The sequence below is a fragment of the Salvelinus namaycush genome, chromosome 24 (genome assembly GCF_016432855.1).
Source record: "Salvelinus namaycush isolate Seneca chromosome 24, SaNama_1.0, whole genome shotgun sequence".
Lineage (NCBI taxonomy): Eukaryota > Metazoa > Chordata > Actinopteri > Salmoniformes > Salmonidae > Salvelinus > Salvelinus namaycush.
The window spans coordinates 18,397,306-18,417,626 of NC_052330.1; the positions used below are offsets into that span (position 1 = coordinate 18,397,306).

General features: G+C 45.5%; 1 protein-coding gene across 3 annotated transcripts in view; it reads left to right on the forward strand.

The window, feature by feature from the left end:
• Nucleotides 1-616: 616 nt before the first annotated feature.
• Nucleotides 617-20,321, forward strand: part of LOC120019041 (prospero homeobox protein 1-like) — a 20,226-nt gene continuing 521 nt past the window's right edge. Inside the window, exons 1-3 of one of the 3 annotated variants that reach the window (XM_038962262.1) lie at nt 617-897; nt 4,523-6,571; nt 10,617-10,724. In XM_038962262.1, the coding sequence (XP_038818190.1) occupies nt 4,589-6,571; nt 10,617-10,724 (2,091 nt within the window). In that variant the 5' untranslated portion in view covers nt 617-897; nt 4,523-4,588. Of the gene's footprint in view, nt 898-977; nt 1,163-2,857; nt 3,038-4,522; nt 6,572-10,616; nt 10,725-20,321 lie in introns of those variants that run through there. The other 2 variants (XM_038962263.1, XM_038962264.1) reach the window with 2 other exon arrangements.

The window sequence follows — 20,321 nt, forward strand, 5'->3', positions numbered from 1 at the left end:
ATCCAATACAGAATAGCCTACAAATAACACGCCAATGTTCATATCTTATCGTTGTTACAAGCATAATGTTGCACAAAACAGCCATACAAACTCAATAAGCCCAATTGAGATATGACAATGGAATCTCTTATTGAATGGCAAACTTGGGGGAAAAATCTAAATGAAAAGTTGTTGCGTAAAATGAGTGCGAAATGTGTGTTTTAATGGATACTGTTTTACATTAGTTCAAATGACATAAACACGTTCTCGTGACATAAAATCTTAATTCAGTGTCTTAAAATATGAACCATTATCATATGTGCCCAACAATATGTGCATAACATGAATGTTTATGCAAAACATTATTGACAGAATCACAAAACGAGAAGCCACTTCAAAATGATATTTTCTTACATATTCACTCACTGATTTGTAAAGAAAGTGATAAGTAAGAGGTTTTTTTGCCTGTCGGAGTCCCATTCCTCGGTCAAGTTTAGTGCGTTGTACTCCTCCCGGACCCGATGGACAGTTCTTATTGGTAGGTACGAACCGTTACATCACCAAGCTTATGACGCGCCGTCTTCCTGTTTCCTTCAGCTGTGTCTTAAAGTGAATCTTGTTGGTGGAGGAGAGCTCGAGCATCAAAGCTCTGCATCGCGTGCGCCTCGGAGACACACACTCACACCAGCTGCTACGACATCACCGCCACAGTCTTTCAGTCTCGAGAGGAGAGGATAGAGGAGAGCGGCGGAAAATAGCTATTTTGTGTCTTTTTTTCTGTTCTACGCGCACGCTTATCACTCACTTTACTCTTGCTTTTCCTTCCCCGAGCAATTATAATATTCACCGTCTCCCGGGGGAAGACTCCATATTCACTTTCAGCAGTAAAAGGAGCTCGCTTTTCTCTTCATCTGCGGGGTAAGTAACCTTGTCCTCAGATACCTCCCTCTTGTTCTTTTGCGTCGCGTGCGCTCGGTGGGCGGAAAAAAAATAAACAAATCAAAATGATAAACAGCGGAATATATTCTGATGAAAGACAACGTTACCTTTACGATATTATTTGACTGAATTGTTTTTCTTTCACTTAAAGTGTGACAAAGATGCGTAATTTTTATGAAGATGATGTGTGGATGAATTTATCCTTCTAAATCGCTGGCAGACAGATCATTTCTAACTTTTAAAAGTAAGTTACTGTCTTTTAAAGTTTGGTCAGTTTTAAATAAATGTTTTTTTGGCATATAAAGACGTTCAAGGCTGTCTGAGTTGGTTTGATTTGATCGAAGACTGACGTCTGTTATCTTTTCATCTGTGTCGGCTACACCAGTCCTTTTCGTTGGCATATGGTCTTTGTTCCGATAAACGTTTTTCTTTCATGTCTATTCTTATTCGTCCAGTGTTATTTATTAGGAACGTATGTGTCGTTTCGATGTAAACAAGCTTTATCGTTTTTAATATCTGAAATATAACATATCAGATAGGCTAGATGTGATCTACTCTTTGAATTGTAGCCTATATGCATGTTTCAGTCTAATAGTTGCATGTACTGTTTCCCTGGTATAGTTTATTGTAGTGCGCTCGCTGATAGAGTTTATGGTAGTGCCAAGAACGGTACAATTTTGACGGGGGGAAAAACGTCCGAAGTGTACACTATGGAGACAACAGGGATATTTGGCACAGAGGCGCACAACCCCGTCACCCCGCTCTCACCATTTTTGTGCCTAAAGTCTAGCAGGCCTTATTGTTGTCATATTTAGAATTTTCAGTCCTAGACTTGCTTGAATAGGTTACTATGCTCGATTACAAATCCAAAGGGGTTATGAACTTTTCTTTTAGTTTAGTTTTGTCCTTCACGGTGCCCCGTTCTCACTCTCCCAGAGTTTGAAAGATCCTGGGAAAAGGAGCGAGGGGGAGTTAAAAGGGCTCGAGAGACGAGCATAGCTCATTGTTCAACTGCGGTCATATTTCCTTGAAATTGTTGAAAGGTCTTCCAAGTGATAGACTGCGCATGGGCAATGGGGGACAGGTGCGCCGTCGGAAAAGACAGGTGCTGGCGGCTCTATTTTGAGCGATAACGACATAGCCCATTGTTAAGGTCTTGTGGCGCTTAAGTCAAGGTTTTCTTGGAGATATATCACCCTTGTTTGCACTTATGGAGATGGATGGTTAGAGAGAGTTGAGCCAGAGCCATTTATCAGAGTCAGACAAAGACATGGTTTTATTATAGACCAAAATTTGCTTAGTCTGTGTAATATATTTCCTTTTGTTTTGCCACAAAATATGTCAAGCTTTCCCAACCTTGTTTCTTTTTCCTTGAGCTCCAGCAATAATGTGCTAGTTTTATATATTTTTGTATTTCAACATAAGTTACTCCATCTTACTGCTTGTTTTCCTTTTATTGCTTAACAACACAGTAATAAGACTATCTCAAAAAGTGTCTATTTTAAGTGGTGTGTGTGTGTGTGTGTGTGCGCGCGCGCGCGTGCGTGTGTGTCCGTGCGTGTGTGTGCTTGTGTGTGTATGTGTGCATTAGAAAAGAAAGTGATGCTTGTTATGCATGGTTAAGTTAGTATGGTATATATGAAATTGTCATATACTATAGGTGATTCGTAGAGTCCCAAGTGACGATAAAGAATGGGTTACTTTATAGATGGGATGGTCAGACAGTCATACTTTTCCCGTGGCCCCATTTTCAATATCCATATCTGATTGGTTTAAGAAGATATAAATATTTGTTTTAAAAAATGACTTTGTCTCTCAAAAGATGTCTTGACATCTCATCTGATAAGTGACAGTATATTTGCATTGTCAATTTGATTGTACTTGTACTAAAATCTCAAATAGTATTTGACAGATTTGAATGTATAGATTTGAATGAATGTTCTCTAGTACGAGATCACACAACCTTCAAACACCCGATTCACCCGATACGTATGTTATTAATACTCCCTGCTGTTTCACTTAATAATTACTTTAGTAGTGTTCCTGATAGGATCCGGGTTTGAGAAAAAGGACTCTCCAGGATGCAGTCTGGTTATCTTGCACGATATTGTCTATACAGGTACTCAATATTTGAGATGAGCAATGTGAAATAATATCATAAAATAATTCTCAAATTTCATATAACAGTTTTTTTAAATTCTCTATTGAAAGTGAATGTTAATTCATTCTGTAAATACACTGAATAAAAGTCCCATACCACTGACAAAAGACTGCATGCGTAGCTGTCAGCCGATGCTTACATAGCAGTACTGATGCTGTCTGGATTGCGACAAAATGTTTCCTTTCATAAAGGCATTAGGTTTTTGTTAGAGCGCTTTAAGTTGCTCCTTGGCAGAGTTGACCCATGTGACCCGTTCATTAGAGCAGAATTAACCAGCTTTGCTAGATGAAAAGACAAGCAAAAAGCCATAGAAGTGAGCCCCTACTGGCACAAAATCAATAAGCTTATTTATCTGTATTTATGTCGTTTTTCTATTATTGTTTAATTTAAGATTGTGATATTCTGATTCATTTGGCTGGAAGAAGCTCCCCTCCAGAATAGCTAACAGTGCGAGTGTGTGGATTCGATCAGGGTGCAATTTAAGAAGCGCTCTGGAAATAGGCTTTATGTTTATGGCACATTATGATAAAAGTACTACAATACTTGCAATAGGGGTGATATGTGGTTTGGGTGAATATAGTTATTGTACTACATACACTTAATGAATTGCTTTGGATATGAGCGTCTTCTAATCTAAAGTAATAAAATGTAGCCTAAAATGTAAATGACGTAGTGATGACTTTAGGAGAGGACATTATAATTAAGACTGCAACAGTTTACTGTGTCTTTATGGCGTTCAATCCAACCTCAGCCTTTCTCTTTAGTCTATGACTTAATGGTTTTCTGCACCGGCTTGAAGCGCACAAACATGGAAATGAGGACAAGTACTTAAATAATTATCATAATGTTATGCAGCTTTTTGTTGCGTGGGAACTGGTTCAGTGTTACACAGGCAGGCAGCGTGAAACAGGGGACAGACAGGGGAAATGTAGGCTGCGTCTGAAATGGCACTTTATGCCCTGTATAGTGCACTACTTTTGACTAGAGCCCTATGGGCCCTGATGAAAAGTAGGGAATAGGGTGCCATTTGTTAGGACTTTGCCCTGGAATGCAAAGACAAGGCCTAGTTCTGACCCAATCACTCCTGCCTTCTGCTCTCTCTTCTCCCTACAGTCATTAGTTATGTTGTCTAAATGGAATCATGTAGTCGACAGTCGATGCTGCCTGTCCTCAGGTATTGCATCTAGTCTTGAGATAAAACCGTATCGCTGGTACATTTTTATACAGTGGAGTGATGTTACTCTCTGGAGCACTGCTATTCAATTATTTCTAACATTCTTTGGTAGTAGGAATATTAGGACTTTATTTATTTATTTATTTTTTATTAGAAAATATATTTAATGTCAAGTTTTGATATCAGACAATATAGTGACATTTTAAAGTAAATGATCCATCCCCTTCAATGAATCAATACATGTTTCCTTTCTGTTTTCTTGCTGCCAGGTGTCATTCAGCAGCGGTCCTAGAGGAGTGGCTTTGTGGGATATGGCCCAATAGCAGCAGCCCGTGATGCCGGACCATGACAGCGACTCCCTCCTGAGCAGACAGACCAAGAGAAGACGTGTGGACATTGGTGTGAAGAGGACAGTGGGCAGCACCGCCGCCAACACAGCAGCAGCTACAACCAGCGCCGACATCGCCTGCGCCAAAGCAGCCATCTTCAGTGCCATGAACTCTCTCAATTCCCACCACCACGGCTCCGACGCAGACTCCACGGACTGCTCCATGGTGCAGCCTCACGGCCCCACTGGGGTTGTCACAGCAACCGACAGCGACTCCAAGTCCAACGTGCTCCGGAAGCTCCTCAAGAGAGCCAACTCGTACGAAGACGCCATGATGCCCTTCCCTGGTGCCACCATCATCTCCCAGCTCCTCAAGAGCAACATGGCCAAGAATGGAGGAGGAGGAGAGAGAGTGGAGAGAGGAGAGAGAGGGGAGAGGGGGGAGAGAGGAGAGAGAAGAGACGGGGGGTTCCCCGGGTCGGGCCTCTCAAGTGGGGGTTCCGAAGCCCCCCAGGAGGACGCCTGCAGTAACTCGTCTCAGGACAGCCCCCAAGAGTGCCTCTCCCCCTTCGGCCGCCCCTCGGCTCTGGGCGCCTTTGACTTAGAGCGCCTCAACGATGAGCACCTGCGGGCCAAGCGCGCCCGCGTGGAGAACATCATCCGAGGCATGAGCCACTCGCCCAGCGTGGTGGTGCCCGCACGCCATCTCGGAGAGCGGGACCGTGAACGGGAACAACGTGAACGGGAGAGGGAGCGAGAGATGGACGGGGACAGGGAGATGGAGATGGACTGCCCCCCACAGCCGCCTAGCCCCAGGGGAGAGGTGTGCAGCCGGGAGAACAAGAGGAAGCAGCGCCTTCCCCAGCAGCAGCAGCAGAGCTTCACCCAGCTGGTGTGCCAGCGTAAAGAGCAAAAGCAGGAGGAGCGCAGGCAGCTGAAGTTGCAGCTGGAGGACATGCAGAAGCAGCTGCGCCAGCTGCAGGAGAAGTTCTTCCAGATCTATGATTCCACCGACGATTCTGAGCACGACCTGGCCCACGACCTGGGCAACATGTCTGAGGACAGCGCCGGGAGGTCCGATGCCGGGGGAGATGACCGGGCAGACCGCTCCGACAACGAGATGTCAGACCTGGACCCAGGACACTTCCTGGACCGGGCCAGGGCATTGCTCCAGGAGCAGGCCCTGCTGGCGGAGGGTAACAAGCCCAGAAGAGAGGGGCTGGTCCGGGGGAAAGGTCCTGGTCAGGGTCCTTCCTCCTCCATGCACCATGCGGAGGGCAAGCAGCTTGCTGAGACGCTGAAACAGGAGCTCAACTCAGCCATGAACCAGGTGGTGGACACAGTGGTCAAGGTGTTTGCCAAGCCCCCGCGCCCCGCACCCCCCCAGGTCTTCTCGCCCCTCCCCATGCCCCCAGAGAGGTTCGGGGTCAACGGTGAAGGCCCCAACTTCCACACAGCCAACCAGCGTCTGCAGTGCTTTGGTGACGTTATCATTCCCAACCCCCTGGACTCGTTCGGTGGCATGCCCATGCCTGGCGCCAACGACCAGACAGAGGCGCTGCCCCTAGTGGTGAGGAAGACTCCAACAGAACACCATCACCAGTCCTCAGCTGTGGGCGCCCACGGGGGCCACCACCACCCTTCCCTGCACCCCTCCTCCCTCTCTGCCTCCATGGGATTCAGCCCCCCGTCTTTCCGCCACCCCTTCCCCCTGCCTCTCATGGGCTACCCCTTCCCGAGCCCCCTGGGCCCACCCTCTGGGGGATACCCAGGGAAGGACCGCTCCTCCCCAGACTCCATGGACCTGTCCAGGGAGACCACCAGCCTGCGCACCAAGATGTCTTCAGTGCATCACATGGGGCACCACCACAGGTCGCTCTCTCCCAGCCACCCCGGGAGCACCGCAGAGGGGCTCTCCCTGTCCCTCATCAAGTCAGAGTGTGGAGACATGAGCGACATGAATGACATCTCACCATACTCAGGCAGCACCGTATCCTTCACCACACTGAGGGAGGGAGGGAGGTCGGGACGTGAGTAGGAGAGGGAGTTAGAGACGCTATAGATGGGGTACTTGTTCATCTTAGATATTGTCAGATATTGTTATGACTATTGCATATTATTGCTAAATCACCAACTTATTGCTTTTCCTGTTCTCTCCAAAATTACTGTATTTTGTATTATTATATCCCCTTCTCTCTTCAAAGTGGTTAAATGCACTCTAGTCACCTACATATCACTTTACCATTGGTCAGATAATGTCTCTATGACATTTCTAGCCCTGATTCCCATTTGACACATGACTGAAAGAGACAAAAGCTATAGCAGGCTGAAGTTGAGCACAACGGCTGTCTATAGTGACTCCTATAGTTTACCCCTGTGTGCCCCAATCATGGCCTGCAGATAAAGAGCTAACGTCCCTATGGGAGGATCACATTCACCCTACTGGGACTGGAGCCTAAAAGCCTCAACTAATCCCTTCAGTTAGCCCCTTTCTCCTATATAGACCTGTCTTTACATACACCTTTCACTCATGAAGCTTCCATAGCACTTATTTTGAGTGATCTCCATCCCTGATTATTTAATATCTATGCTGTACATCTATGGTGATCTATGGTTTAACAGACTAGCAACTAGTGAGAATTGACCGTGAGTACATCTTTTTTTTTCTTGTCTGAAAGCGTCTAACACTGATGTTAGGGTATAGCTACTGTATGTTAGTGTTGATGTGTGTCTGTGTTGTGATCGCCTCAGGGCACGGCCTTTGTGTGTGTGTGTAGGAGATAGGGTTTGCCTGAGGACTCAGTAAAGATGTGTATTTATGGCCACCTGTGTTTCCTCATGTCTCTTATCATCCCCACATTGTAAAAAGGAACAATCGGCGTCGTTGCTTTTCTCTTTTCTCCGTTTCATAAAGATCTGTCAACAGCCTGGGGGGCCTTCAGCTGTTGCTTGGCACCCAAATACTCCTTCTTTTTTCTCTCCCTCCCAGTCTTTTCTTTTGAAGCGGACGTTAACAGGTGTTTTCGGCGAGCTGTTTGCCTTTCATTACGGCACCTTGTCTTGTCTTCTGACCCAAGAGTTAGCGCTTCCCAGAGATCTATAATCATCTGCTCTGTCGCTCCCAATGGAGGGATGAAGAGAGAGAGAGAGAGAGAATCAGACGTGGGAGGGAGTTAGAGAGAGAGGTAGAGAGAAAGAGAATAAAACAATTAAAACAATAACCAAATAATCCAGATGCTGTTGCTTCTATTGTGGTGGTAATTATTTTGGGGCATTAACAGATGTACTCCCATTAATGGAAAGAAAAGTTACAACAACGCGGCCATGTGTTACACATTGTTTTCTTCCCATCTTTGGTTCATTTCACGGCTTTGAAAAACACTGGTTGGAAGTTGATTGTTCACGCCAGTTTTAGAAGTTAACAATAAATGTTATTTTTTATGACTTTGACTGTGAGTCGTACTGTCTAAAGTGACAGTTGGTAGTCTTAATGCAATAGCAGTGATAGAAGTCATTGTAGTACTAGAACTAAAGATGGCACAGCTTGTCATACATTTTCTGGGGTGCGTTAAAGTTCACCGGCGTTCTGCACCGTTGCGCAGCAGATGGCTGCCATCAATTTCCTCATTTGTTCTCCGACTCTGAGTATCTTGTCCTTACACCTGGAATGAGGAAGTGAAGCTCTCATGACTTTGGGGTTTTGGGGAAGTGCTGTAGTGAATGATGATGTCTTGTCAGATGTGCTCAGAAAACACTCGGCCAGCTGGTACAAGGAAACCATCATGGCTAAATAATAGCTGTGTGTCACCCCAAGTCCAATCACTATTACATTTGCAAGCTGTGAGAGAAATAAATTCATCAAGAGAATCATGTGTCTGTAGATCTATGCGACTTAAAAATACTTTATTTCGTTATATATCAATGTAATCTCTTGTAATGTTGTGATTGTCCTTAGTTGTGAATTCATTTGTATTTAGAAGCGAGAGCGTAGTAGTCTCTTTGGGAAAGCCCAGTCTTATCAGTCTGACAGCTGAAATCCACCTTGCCATACTTGAAGAGAACAGCCCTGTCCCACTCTGCCCAATGTCTCTCTCTCTTTTCTCTCTCTCTCTCTCTCTCTCTCTCTCTCTCTCTCTCTCTCTCTCTCTCTCTCTCTCTCTCTCTCTCTCTCTCTCTCTCTCTCTCTCTCTCTCTCTCTCTCTCTCTCTCTCTCTCTCTCTCCCTCTCTCTCTCACTTCTCCCTCTCTCTCTTTCTCTCACTCTCTGAGGGGCCATTGTACCCCTCGCTCTTGAAGCAGATGGTGTGGTGTGGAGAGTGGAGTGCTGCTCTTTTGGCCAGGCCTGTTGGAGTCGGGCTAGCCTGCCAGGGTTCTCCCCATAGGCCCTCTTCCCTCCCTCTTTCCCTCTCTACCTCCCTCCCTCCTTCCCTCTCTCTCTCCCTGCCTATAGATGGCTTCCATACAGCCCACTCTCTCTTTCCTCTTCCTGAGCCAGCAGACAATACTAGGCCTGGAGGACCTGATCCATGATCCAGCTTGGTTCACGGTCCCTGGTTTTTAAAGGGGGGCCCTGGATAACCCTGAAGTCAAGGGCACTCCCATCTCCCAGCACATACCTTCCTTGTCAAATGCATGATTCTTGAGTGATTGTCATGACACCCCATTATTGAGTGTAGAAACAGTATCTAATTAAAAGTGCAACCATAGCTATATAAATGTGCAATCCACAATGAATCGGTAGTATAACATCGTCTTACATACAGACTTACAGAGTAGCCCTTTCATTTGCGGTTCAAGAGATAATAGTTACTACTGATTGCTTCTGCTTGAGGAGAGAGACCTTTTTAATTCGTCTCTGAGTTTTATTTGTGCCCCTCCCCCCTCATCTCCTTTCAATGTCTTAACCGCAGATTGATATCAGCTGAATTATACGGCTGTTAATTCACCGTGGAAATGGTTTGGGCCAGTCCGCAGCGCAGATGTGTTCCAGGGACGCAGCGCCCATTGCTGGCTGGGTTCACTGCCTTGGCAACCCTCATCCTTCTCCTCCTCCTCCTCCCTCCTTCTCCTCCTCCTCCCTCCCCCTCCTCCTCCTCCCTCCCTCCTCCTCCTCGTTTGGCAGCACTAGGGAGGCTGGAGGCTGGAGGAGGAGCAGGGAAAGGAGGGGGTGTAATTGAGGTTGGAACAGCTCTATCGTTCAAGGTGCCCCCCCCCCCAACCACCACCACACCCTCTTTTCTCCTGAGACTTCCCTTGGAAAACCTTGGTCTTCAAAATCTATGATGTGTGTATTTTAAATGAATAAGGTCTACAGCTCTGTTGTAGAGAGACAGGGTTGTCCCTTTTAGACCTCGCTTTTACATCAATATGAAGCCAACATCACGTCAGTAGCTCCTGTCTTTGGTTGGCATATCTTATCGCCAAGCCATTAGGCTCCTCTCTCATAACCAGTGTTAACTGCTTTCTTTGTCTGTGATATGCAAATGTCTCCTTTTTTCTGCTTTATTTTGGGGTGGAGGTTGGAGGGGTATGATGGGGAAGAGGGAAAGGCGTTTGCTTACTTTGACTGTGAAATTAGCTCCTTATGTAAAGGCACCGGCTGTGGTGCTGGCCAGCATTTTATTTACCGTAACACGCTCACACCTAATACAGAGAGGATGCTAATCTCAAGCAAATGGCTTGGCCTGGCTTCACTCACTACTCCCTAATAATGAACAACTAATTTAAGATTGGCCCTACCTTACTCCAGTGCTATTGCTAACCTAAAATAATTATTGTGAAATGTATTAGTTTGGCCTATATCTAATGTAGTCTTCAAGGAAAACAATTAAGTGACGAATTATTGTACGTTAAAAACATGTTAATTACACATATATTACATATTAAAAACACATCAACTGAAATAGCAGGGGTTCTAGGTCAAGTTGCGTACCATAGCTATATGACTACACATTAAGATGCTTTGCTAGGTCGGCCATTTTAATGACTATTTTCCCTCCAAAAAGAGTACATTTCTTTGACGGCAGCTATGTTCAGATTCAGGAGGGTCTCTCTCCCAACCATCTGAAGAAGGCCAAGCTCATGTTCTTCTACGCCCGCTACCCCAGCTCCAACATGCTTAAGATGTTCTTCTCCGACGTCAAGGTGAGCCACACCCAGACACCCCAACCTTTCACCTCTCACATTTTCACCTCTGTCGTCATGGAAAGGAGTAGAATTATGTTGTCCCCAGACGTTGCTCCTTGAAGCAGAAGTTGGATTTGGGCATTGATCCAGGATCAGATTACCCTCCCCCAAATCCTACCCTTAATTATTTACCCAGTGGTTATGGGGAGATTTCCGTGAGGGTAAGCTGATCCTAGGTCTGTGCCTAAGAGCGGGTGCTACCTGAAGCTCAACATCGAATCAAATCAAATCAAATGTTATTGGTCGCGTACACAGTTAGCATTTGTTATTGCGGGTGCAGCGAAATTCTTATGTTCTTAGTTCCTATCAATCCATGCAGTAATTGTCACTCAAGCATAAACAAGTAGTACATCAGTAGATGTATAAACATACTTTGGGATGGCACTCCTCTGTCTACCTATTGTTGTCACCATAGTTACCGATCTGTCCAGGTGTGTTCAATGCCGTCTGTGTGTCCGTCCTTTGTCTTCCCAGCGGAAGTGACTGTTCTTGCCACCGCTGACAACTGGAAGGACAGATCACTAGGCCTGGTCTTTTCTTCCTCTATTTCTCTGCCTGTACTCTCACCTCAGACTACAGTTAAAAGAGGAAAATGAGTGAAGCGGTTATTCTTCTCACTTCTCCTGAGTTGTTCTTCCGGGATAGTGCTGTACTAACATGAAGTGTCTGTTTTAACGTGCATGGTGTATGGTGCATGGTGCACGGTGTGCAGGGTTTTGGTGCATAGCGTATGGCGTATGGTGCATGGTGTATAGTGTATGGTGCATGGTGCACGGAGCACGGTGTGCAGGGTTTTGGTGCATGGCGTATGGTGCATGGTGTATGGTGCATGGCGTATGGTGCATGGTGTATGGTGCATGGTGTATGGTGTATGGTGTATGGAGTTTTGGTGGAGTTTGTGTGTCTTGCTGCATTGCTACTGTATGAGGACCTTTCCCATACTATACTACCGTACATATTTATTTGGACAGTGAAGCTAAAACTTTTAATTTGGTTCTATACTCCAGCATTTTGGATTTGAGATCAAATATTGTATATGAGGTGAGATCAAATATTGTATATGAGGTGACAGTACAGAATGTCACCTTTTATTTGAGGGTATTTTCATACATATCTATTTAACCGTTTAGAAATTAAAACACTAAATGTATCTAGTCCGTCCATTTGATAGTGTCATAAGTATTTGGACAAATCACTTATTTGTGTATTAAAGTAGTCAAAAGTTAAGTATTTGCTCCCATATTCCTTAGCACGCTGCAATTACTACATCAAGCTTGTGACTTTACAAAGTTGTTGGATGCATTTGCAGTTTGATTTGGTTGCGTTTCTGATTAATTTCTGCCCAATAGAAATTAATGGTAAATAATGTATTGTGTCATTTTGGAGTCACTTTTATTGTAAGTAAGAATATAATAGGTTTCTGAACACTTATACATTAATGTGGATGCTACCATGATTGCGGATAATCATGAATAAATCGTGAATAATGATGAGTGAGAAAGTTACAGAAAGTTACAGAGGCATAAATATCCTACCCACCAAAGAATGCTAACCTCCCTTGTTATTCAGGACCAGGGGAATCTGTGGGTATAGTTCAGGACCAGGGATGTCTGTGGTGGTATAGTTCAGGACCAGGGATGTCTGTGGTGGTATAGTTCAGGACCAGGGATGTCTGTGGTGGTAGAGTTCAGGACCAGGGAGGTCTGTGGTGGTAGAGTTCAGGACCAGGGGGATCTGTGGGGGTAAAGTTCAGGACCAGGGATGTATGTGGTGGTAGAGTTCAGCACCAGGGGAATCTGTGGGTATAGTTCAGGACCAGGGAGGTCTGTGGTGGTATAGTTCAGGACCAGGGAGGTCTGTGGTGGTAGAGTTCAGGGACCAGGGGAATCTGTGGGTATAGTTCAGGACCAGGGATGTCTGTGGTGGTATAGTTCAGGACCAGGGATGTCTGTGGTGGTATAGTTCAGGACCAGGGATGTCTGTGGTGGTATAGTTCAGGACCAGGGAGGTCTGTGGTGGTAGAGTTCAGGGACCAGGGGAATCTGTGGGTATAGTTCAGGACCAGGGATGTCTGTGGTGGTATAGTTCAGGACCAGGGATGTCTGTGGTGGTATAGTTCAGGACCAGGGAGGTCTGTGGTGGTAGAGTTCAGGACCAGGGGAATCTGTGGGTATAGTTCAGTACCAGGGGGATCTGTGGATAGAGTTCAGGACCAGGGAGGTCTGTGGTGGTAGAGTTCAGGACCAAGGAGGTCTGTGGGGGTAGAGTACTGGACCAGGGAGGTCTGTGGTGGTAGAGTTCAGCACCAGGGAGGTCTGTGGGGGTAGAGTTCAGTACCAGGGGAATCTGTGGTGGTATAGTTCAGGACCAGGGATGTCTGTGGTGGTATAGTTCAGGACCAGGGAGGTCTGTGGTGGTATAGTTCAGGACCAGGGAGGTCTGTGGTGGTATAGTTCAGGACCAGGGATGTCTGTGGTGGTATAGTTCAGGACCAGGGAGGTCTGTGGTGGTAGAGTTCAGGACCAGGGAGGTCTGTGGGGGTAGAGTACTGGACCAGGGAGGTGAACTAACAAAGCAGGAGGATGGGCTCATTGTAACACAATAGCTGTGTTGCTGTCTTGTATGCTGGCCGATTGCTATCGTTTTTGTTGTTGTTGCATTGTGTCCCTCTCTGACCGTAAGGAGGGTAAACACTGTGACAGATCCCGGCCATCTTATTCAAATCGGGCAGATAAAGGTCCCTTTTTTCCCAGCTGCCCGCTCTCTGTCACCATGGTCACCAATCACTAACCACAACCCCCAGGGTCATGTGACACACTTGCAGGGGTGTAGTGCTGCCTAAGCATGGAGGAGAGGCACCCCCTCACTTTTGAGAATAAATGGAGCTGGTAAAACTATTTCTGGACCGTTTATACTGATAACTTTTTAATTATATTTAATTACCACAGCAAATACATTCTATGAATTGATAGTTCACCTCTCAGTTTTGTTTTATTCTGTAATAGGGTATATTGTAACCATGTGTTCAAGCTAATTTAATCAAAGTTTATTCTTGATACAGCATGTAAGCTACACAGTACAACGCAATGCCTAGTCGCAATAAAGCTCTCCTCACAAACAGGCTCTAGCCTATAGCCTACAAATAGCTATACCATGTAGTCTTAGACCTATTAGGCTAAAGCCTACAAATAGCTATACCATGTAGTCTTAGACCTATTAGGCTAAAGCCTACAAATAGCTATACCATGTAGTCTTAGACCTATTAGGCTAAAGCCTACAAATAGCTATACCATGTAGTCTTAGACCTATTAGGCTATAGGCCTAGTGCAAATGATTGTTGTTTGTTCCTGAACTGGCTGAATGGCAGAGCTATCCTTCAGCACCACAAGTTGGTTCAACTTCTTTAACATCGTTGCACGATCCTGGCGCTGTCCTTTCAGCACCACAAAGGGATCCAATCGCTTAAAATAACAGTCATCAAGATCTGATACAAATAGAAAATGATCACTTCTCACAATGGTGAGAAGTTTACTCATTTAGTAAAGCTAGATTAAAGCTTAATCAATGTCTCGCAAGATCACATAATGACTCATTAGCATTTTACATAACAGAACCGAATATAAGAGCATAGCATAGTAGGCCTATAACGTTACTGTTACACCAACAACACCTCCTCATTCCTAATGACATTTTAGGATGGTTAGCTAAAACTGAATAGTCCCCAAAAAATGATCATGCGCCAAAACTCAGCAGGCCGCGTCACTAGGCAGGCTATCTGCTTTGATTGAAACAAAATACAACAAAGGCTAATAGTTTGTTAACACCATCTGCTCTAATTCGCTCACAAAACATTAATTCAAACCGATCTAAATGTTCCCATGAAACTGATTGAGATCAATCAAATGATTGGCATGGAGATGCCGTTTGGACGTTTCACTGGTAAAACATGAATAATTATCATTAACGATTGACAGTGATGATGGCCTATTTTGAAATGAAGTAGCCTTGGTATTTTATGTTCCTGAGACAATATGTGTGTGGGAGTAGGCAGACGTTGCAATTGGAGGATGCATTTTATGCATATTCTAGAATTCAATTAGCTACTTTTGTCAGTACAAACTTAGATTGAAGAAATTATGACATCTTTCCATGTTTTGTTGTTGTTGCTCCCTCACCTAAAAAAAATAGCTCAACACCACTGTGCATCCTCAACACCACTGTGCATCCTCAACACACACCCTTGTCGAGTTTTAGGAGGGGTGATGACGTGTGTTTCGTGGGTGTGATGAGAGGTGGGGGGGCACTCTCACTGGCAAGGCGGGCACCCAGGCCACTTTCACTCCCTGAGATTAGATGATAGATTCTGCCACAGTATGACTGGATGATAGTGTCTCCCAGGTAGGCTAACTGGGCAAGGTTAGCATATTTTCCCCCATTGTTTATCAGTATCCTTCTCTGACAAATTCTTTTAACGAGGAGGTATCTCAAATTGAATGGTGTTACCATACACTTAAACAACAGGGTCAAATAATGAAGGGGATTAAGATTGTAGTGTCTTTGTGTTGACTATCACTGGTCTCCATGTATGGAAATGGGAGCTGCTAGTCACTGACTAATTATGCATGACTAGCTAATGCACGGCAAGGAGAGTGGCTTTCTGAGACAAACGTGCTCTAAGAGCTATTAAGATCTTGACTGATAAGGTCCGACTAGAAGTACCTAAAGAACGTGGGAAGTGGGTTGTCCCGGCAACGGCATGACACGGCGCAGTCTTGGCGCTCGTTAACTGGGGATGGTGGAAGGGCGTTCTGACTCCTGATTGGTAAATGTTGTGGTAGATTTACCATAATATGGTTGCTGTTGTGACTAACGACAGTCCAGGGTCACGCTATATTTTCACTTCATGACAGATCAACAGATGAATTAGTGTGTTTTGACACTGTTCTGTTAACCATCCCTATTGATTGCCAATTACCAGCTGCTCTGTTTTGACAAGGCCAGACAGGTCTAAACATAACCTTGTCGTGTGTCAGTTTTTTTATGTGAGACGTCACCTGAGGAAATATGACGTTGATGTGGTCTTAGTGACAGTAAATTACCATGTTGTTTTTTCATATGGGGTATATATATATACTCTGAATTAGCAAACGAGGCACCAAGGTTATTCAAACAGTACTCATGACGTCTCAAACTGATGTTGTTGTGAAAATCTCTCTCTCTCTCTCTCTCTCTCTCTCTCTCTCTCTCTCTCTCTCTCTCTCTCTCTCTCTCTCTCTCTCTCTCTTCCTCTCCATCTCTTTATCTCTGTCCCTGTCCGTGGCCTTTGTGTGTATTCGGCACACTGGCCTCAGTATTTGCGCAAGTCATGTGCTGTGGAGAGGATGAGGTCAGGAGGTTTTTCCTTTTTATATGTCATTCCGTTTCTTTTCTTTTTTTTCCGCTGATGGTGTGGCATGCCGCCGTGTGCTACGAAAAGCCAGGCGCTGGATTTGAGTCGCTGCTGTAACAAAGGGCCACTTTCCAGGGCCAGTTTGTGTAGAGTCAGCCAATAGACATCGAGAGATTATCTCCCACAATTCACCCCTGTGAAAACAGGAAGCAGTAGAAAGCCCTGATGACTGTGGAGAGGGACGGACCGCTTCTCTTTCTGCTCCTCTTGTTGTTTTTCAAATAGCTTGGTGGTCTGAGGTCATGTGTATGGATTCTCACTCCTCGCCATTGTTTGGCAGGCAGGCAGGGAGATGAACGGACGCAGAGCACAGTGTCCCTGGCTGGCTGGCTGGCTGGCTGTCCAGGGCAGAGCTGCTGGGTGACTTTGACTGTACTGTCTCTGTCATCACAATGTGCAGGAGACGCTTTGTTGGTGCGTCTCTCTCCTCTGAGATCTTGCAGCCTGTCGTCTTTGTGGTGTCATATACTAAAATGGTCACTGATAATACAGAATGGGGACTGAACATGATGTAATAACGTTTTATCAGCAGCTCTCTAAAATACTATTGGATAAGATTATGAAGACATGTGTCTCTGTTGTCTTTAAGAAAAGGAATAGGACCTTGTTTGCTAGGTTTATGGTTTTATGTAGATCTACACTGAACAAAAATATTAACCCAGCAGGTAAAGTATTAGTCCCAGGTTTCATGAGCTGAAATAAAAAATGACATACATTTTCTGTATGCACAAAAAATATGATTTATTTCAGATTTTGCACGTAGATTTGTAATCCATCCACCTGACAGGTGTGACATATCAAAAATTGGATTAAACAGCATGATTATTACACAGGTGCACCTTGTGCTGGGGACAATAAAAGGGTGAGGAGTATTTATGTCTGTTTTCCCCCCTTTTGTGGGGAAAAACTCATTCTGATTGGCTGGTCCTGGCTCCCCAGTGGGTGGGCCTGGCTGCCAAGTGGGTGAGCCTATGCCCTCCAAGGCCCACCCTTGGCTGCGTCCCTGCACAGTCATGTGAAATCCATAGATTAGGGCCTAATTAATGTATTACAATTGACTGATATCCTGATATAAACTGTAAAAATCGTTGAAATTGTTGCATGTTGCGTTTATATTTTTGTTCAGTACAGGTTGCATTATAGGGTGGTGTATGTGTCATTCCTCTGTTGTTAGCTTTTAAGGTTGTCCTTTCACAGGCTCTCGAGTGTGTGTGTAGCCAATCACAGCTACACACACATACGTGCACGCGCACGTGCACACACACACACACATACTCCAATAGGCTCTTTCTCCATGGACATCTCATGTCTCTCTGGGCTGACCCCTGCCAGCTCAGATTAAGGAGTCCCGTTGATGTGTTGCTTTGAAATAGTTCCCCTGACTGAACACTGACGGAACACTGAACACTCTGGTCCTTAGCTGATACCAGGGGGTCTTTGTCCCCCCTCAAGCAACTTAATGAACCAAAAATGGGACCTGATTTGTTGTAGCAACAAAGAAATGTTGTTAAAATGTTGTCCCTCGCTCTCCCATCTCTTTCTCTCTCTCTCTCTCTCTCTCTCTCTCTCCCATCTCTCCCTTTCCATCTCTCCTTCTCTGAATACATGTATGTTCTGATTAAACGACATTTCATCCTTGTATAGTAGATATTCCATACAGTAGATATAAGTATGCGTAGTGTTAGATAGATGTTGAGGTATAAAGTCTATAATGAAGCCATCTCTGTCCAAAGTGATACATGTAGAAGTCAGAGGCTGGAGTGACAATAAAGGACTCCAGTGTGAGTGATGCCATCTCTTTCACTGACTTTAATCTCAGTATGCAGCCCTCAATCACTCACACACATACACACACACACACACACACACACACACACACACACACACACACACACACACACACACACACACACACACACACACACACACACACACACACACACACACACACACACACACACACACACACACACACACACACACACATGCACAGGTATTGCTCATCCCAACCAAGAGAGAGTGATGTGTCTGAATATTGACTAATCTGTGATAGTGAATCTGCATATGTGTGTGTGTATCTCAGAGTATGTGTTGTGGACGTTGGTTCTTGTCTGTGTTTTTGGGACTACGTATGTGTACAAGAATAGCCCCAGTGTGTATTTGTAAGTGTCAGTAGTTTGTTTGTTTGACACTCTGATGTCATGACCCTTGCTTGCTGACAGCTCACGTTCCTACGCTGCCCTGGTTTATTGTCCAGCCCCGCTGTTCTGCTCACCCCCCTCCGCCCCTCCCAACCCTAACACACCCCACTGTTCTGCTCGCCCCCTCCCAATGCTAACATACCCCGCTGTTCCGCTCAACCCCCTCGGCCCCCCTTCCCAACCCTAACCCACCCCGCTTTTCTGCTCACCCTGCACTTTAAGCCCCGTCGCTCTGCCCCCCACCCCCCATGCTAAACAATGTCAGGCAGACTCTTTCAGAACTCCCCCCATTATGTCATCCACAGACCATTCCAGAAAAGCATGATCCCTCCTTTACTCCCCCCATCACTTTCTCTCCCCTTCTCTCACACTTTCTCTCTCCCTCTTTTGCTCTCTCTCTCCTCTGCTCTGTCCCAGCCCATGCCTAGCTCAGATGAGGCTGTGTGTGAGCCTGCGCTTATCCATGTGTGTGTGTGTGTGAGAGAGTGTGCGTGTGTCGGGCCGGCTCAGATGAGTGTGTGTTCTGGAACAATAGCCAGAGCCTAATCTCCATGTCAAAACCGTTCTCCCTCCCCAGCGACTGGCCGCTCAGCATTTAGTAACGTTTTGTCTCCTATTCTCCCAAAATCACAAAAAGAGCAGAGGGAGGAGGGTAGGATAGGGGGATAGGGGGATGGAAGGATTTTAGAGGGGGGGGGGGGGGGTCTGGAGGGGGGTGGAATGTTTTAGGGGGCTGAGGGATGAGGTAAAGGGTTTTGAAGTGTGTGTGTGTGTGTGTGTGTGTGTGTGTGTGTGTGTGTGTGTGTGTGTGTGTGTGTGTGTGTGTGTGTGTGTGTGTGTGTGTGTGTGTGTGTGTGTGTGTGTATGATGGTTCAGGCTAGGGACTGTGCTGGGCCCTGAAGTCCTTATCTCTCTGTCTGGCTGTTTGGACAGTGTGTTTTCAGTAGCGAGGCGAAACGGAAGACAGCTCCAACTCCACTAGGCCTTCAATAGGTTTACATCCTATTGAATCCATGCAGCCACACAGATCAGATAGCCAGGCCTTCTCAGCAGTTATCATCTCTCCCTATATCCCTCTCTCTCGCTCTTTTTTTCTTTCCCTTTCTTTTCTTATAGTCTGGGAGGGGTGGCGATGCAGGGCACAGTGCGGGGTAATTGGTGAATGGGGTTAAGTACATGTTTGAGCCCCCTGCGGGTAAGGGCGCTTTAGTTGATGACTTAATCGTTTTTTCTGGTCAATTATGTGTTTGCGGTCGCTCCCCTCCCAGCCATGGTTATGATAGGGGGGAGGTCCGGTCCCACAGGGAAAAGAAACAGAGTAGCAGACACACACTGGCTGTCTTTTTTTCTCCTTCTGTCTTACTTTATGTCTCTATTAGCCTCTCGCTCTCTCGCTCTCTCGCTCTCTTACTCTCTCTCTCTCTCTCTCTCTCTCGCTCTCTCTCTCTCTCTCTCTCTCTCTCTCTCTCTCTCTCTCTCTCTCTCTCTCTCTCTCGCTCTCTCTCTCTCGCTCTCTCACTCTCTCGCTCTCTCTCGCTCTCCTGATGTGATATGAATTCTCCTTACACACTAAATAAGACCCCCCCCCCATGTCACCAGCGCCCCCTCCACTCCCTTAAACTCAACAATGATGTCTTCATTACACTACACTCTTAGAAAAAAAGGTGCTATATAGAACCTAAAAGGGTTCTTCGGCTGTCCCCATAGGATACATCTTTGAAGAACCCTTTTGGGTTCCAGGAAGAACCCCTTTGGGTTCCATATAGAACCTTTTACACCGAGGATTCTACATGGAACCCAAAAGAGTTCTACCGTGAACCAAAATGTTTTTCCTTTTTTTGTAAGAGTGTAGAGCCCAGAAGGCCATGTGGCCATATATATTTCATCACTTCATTTTGTACATAA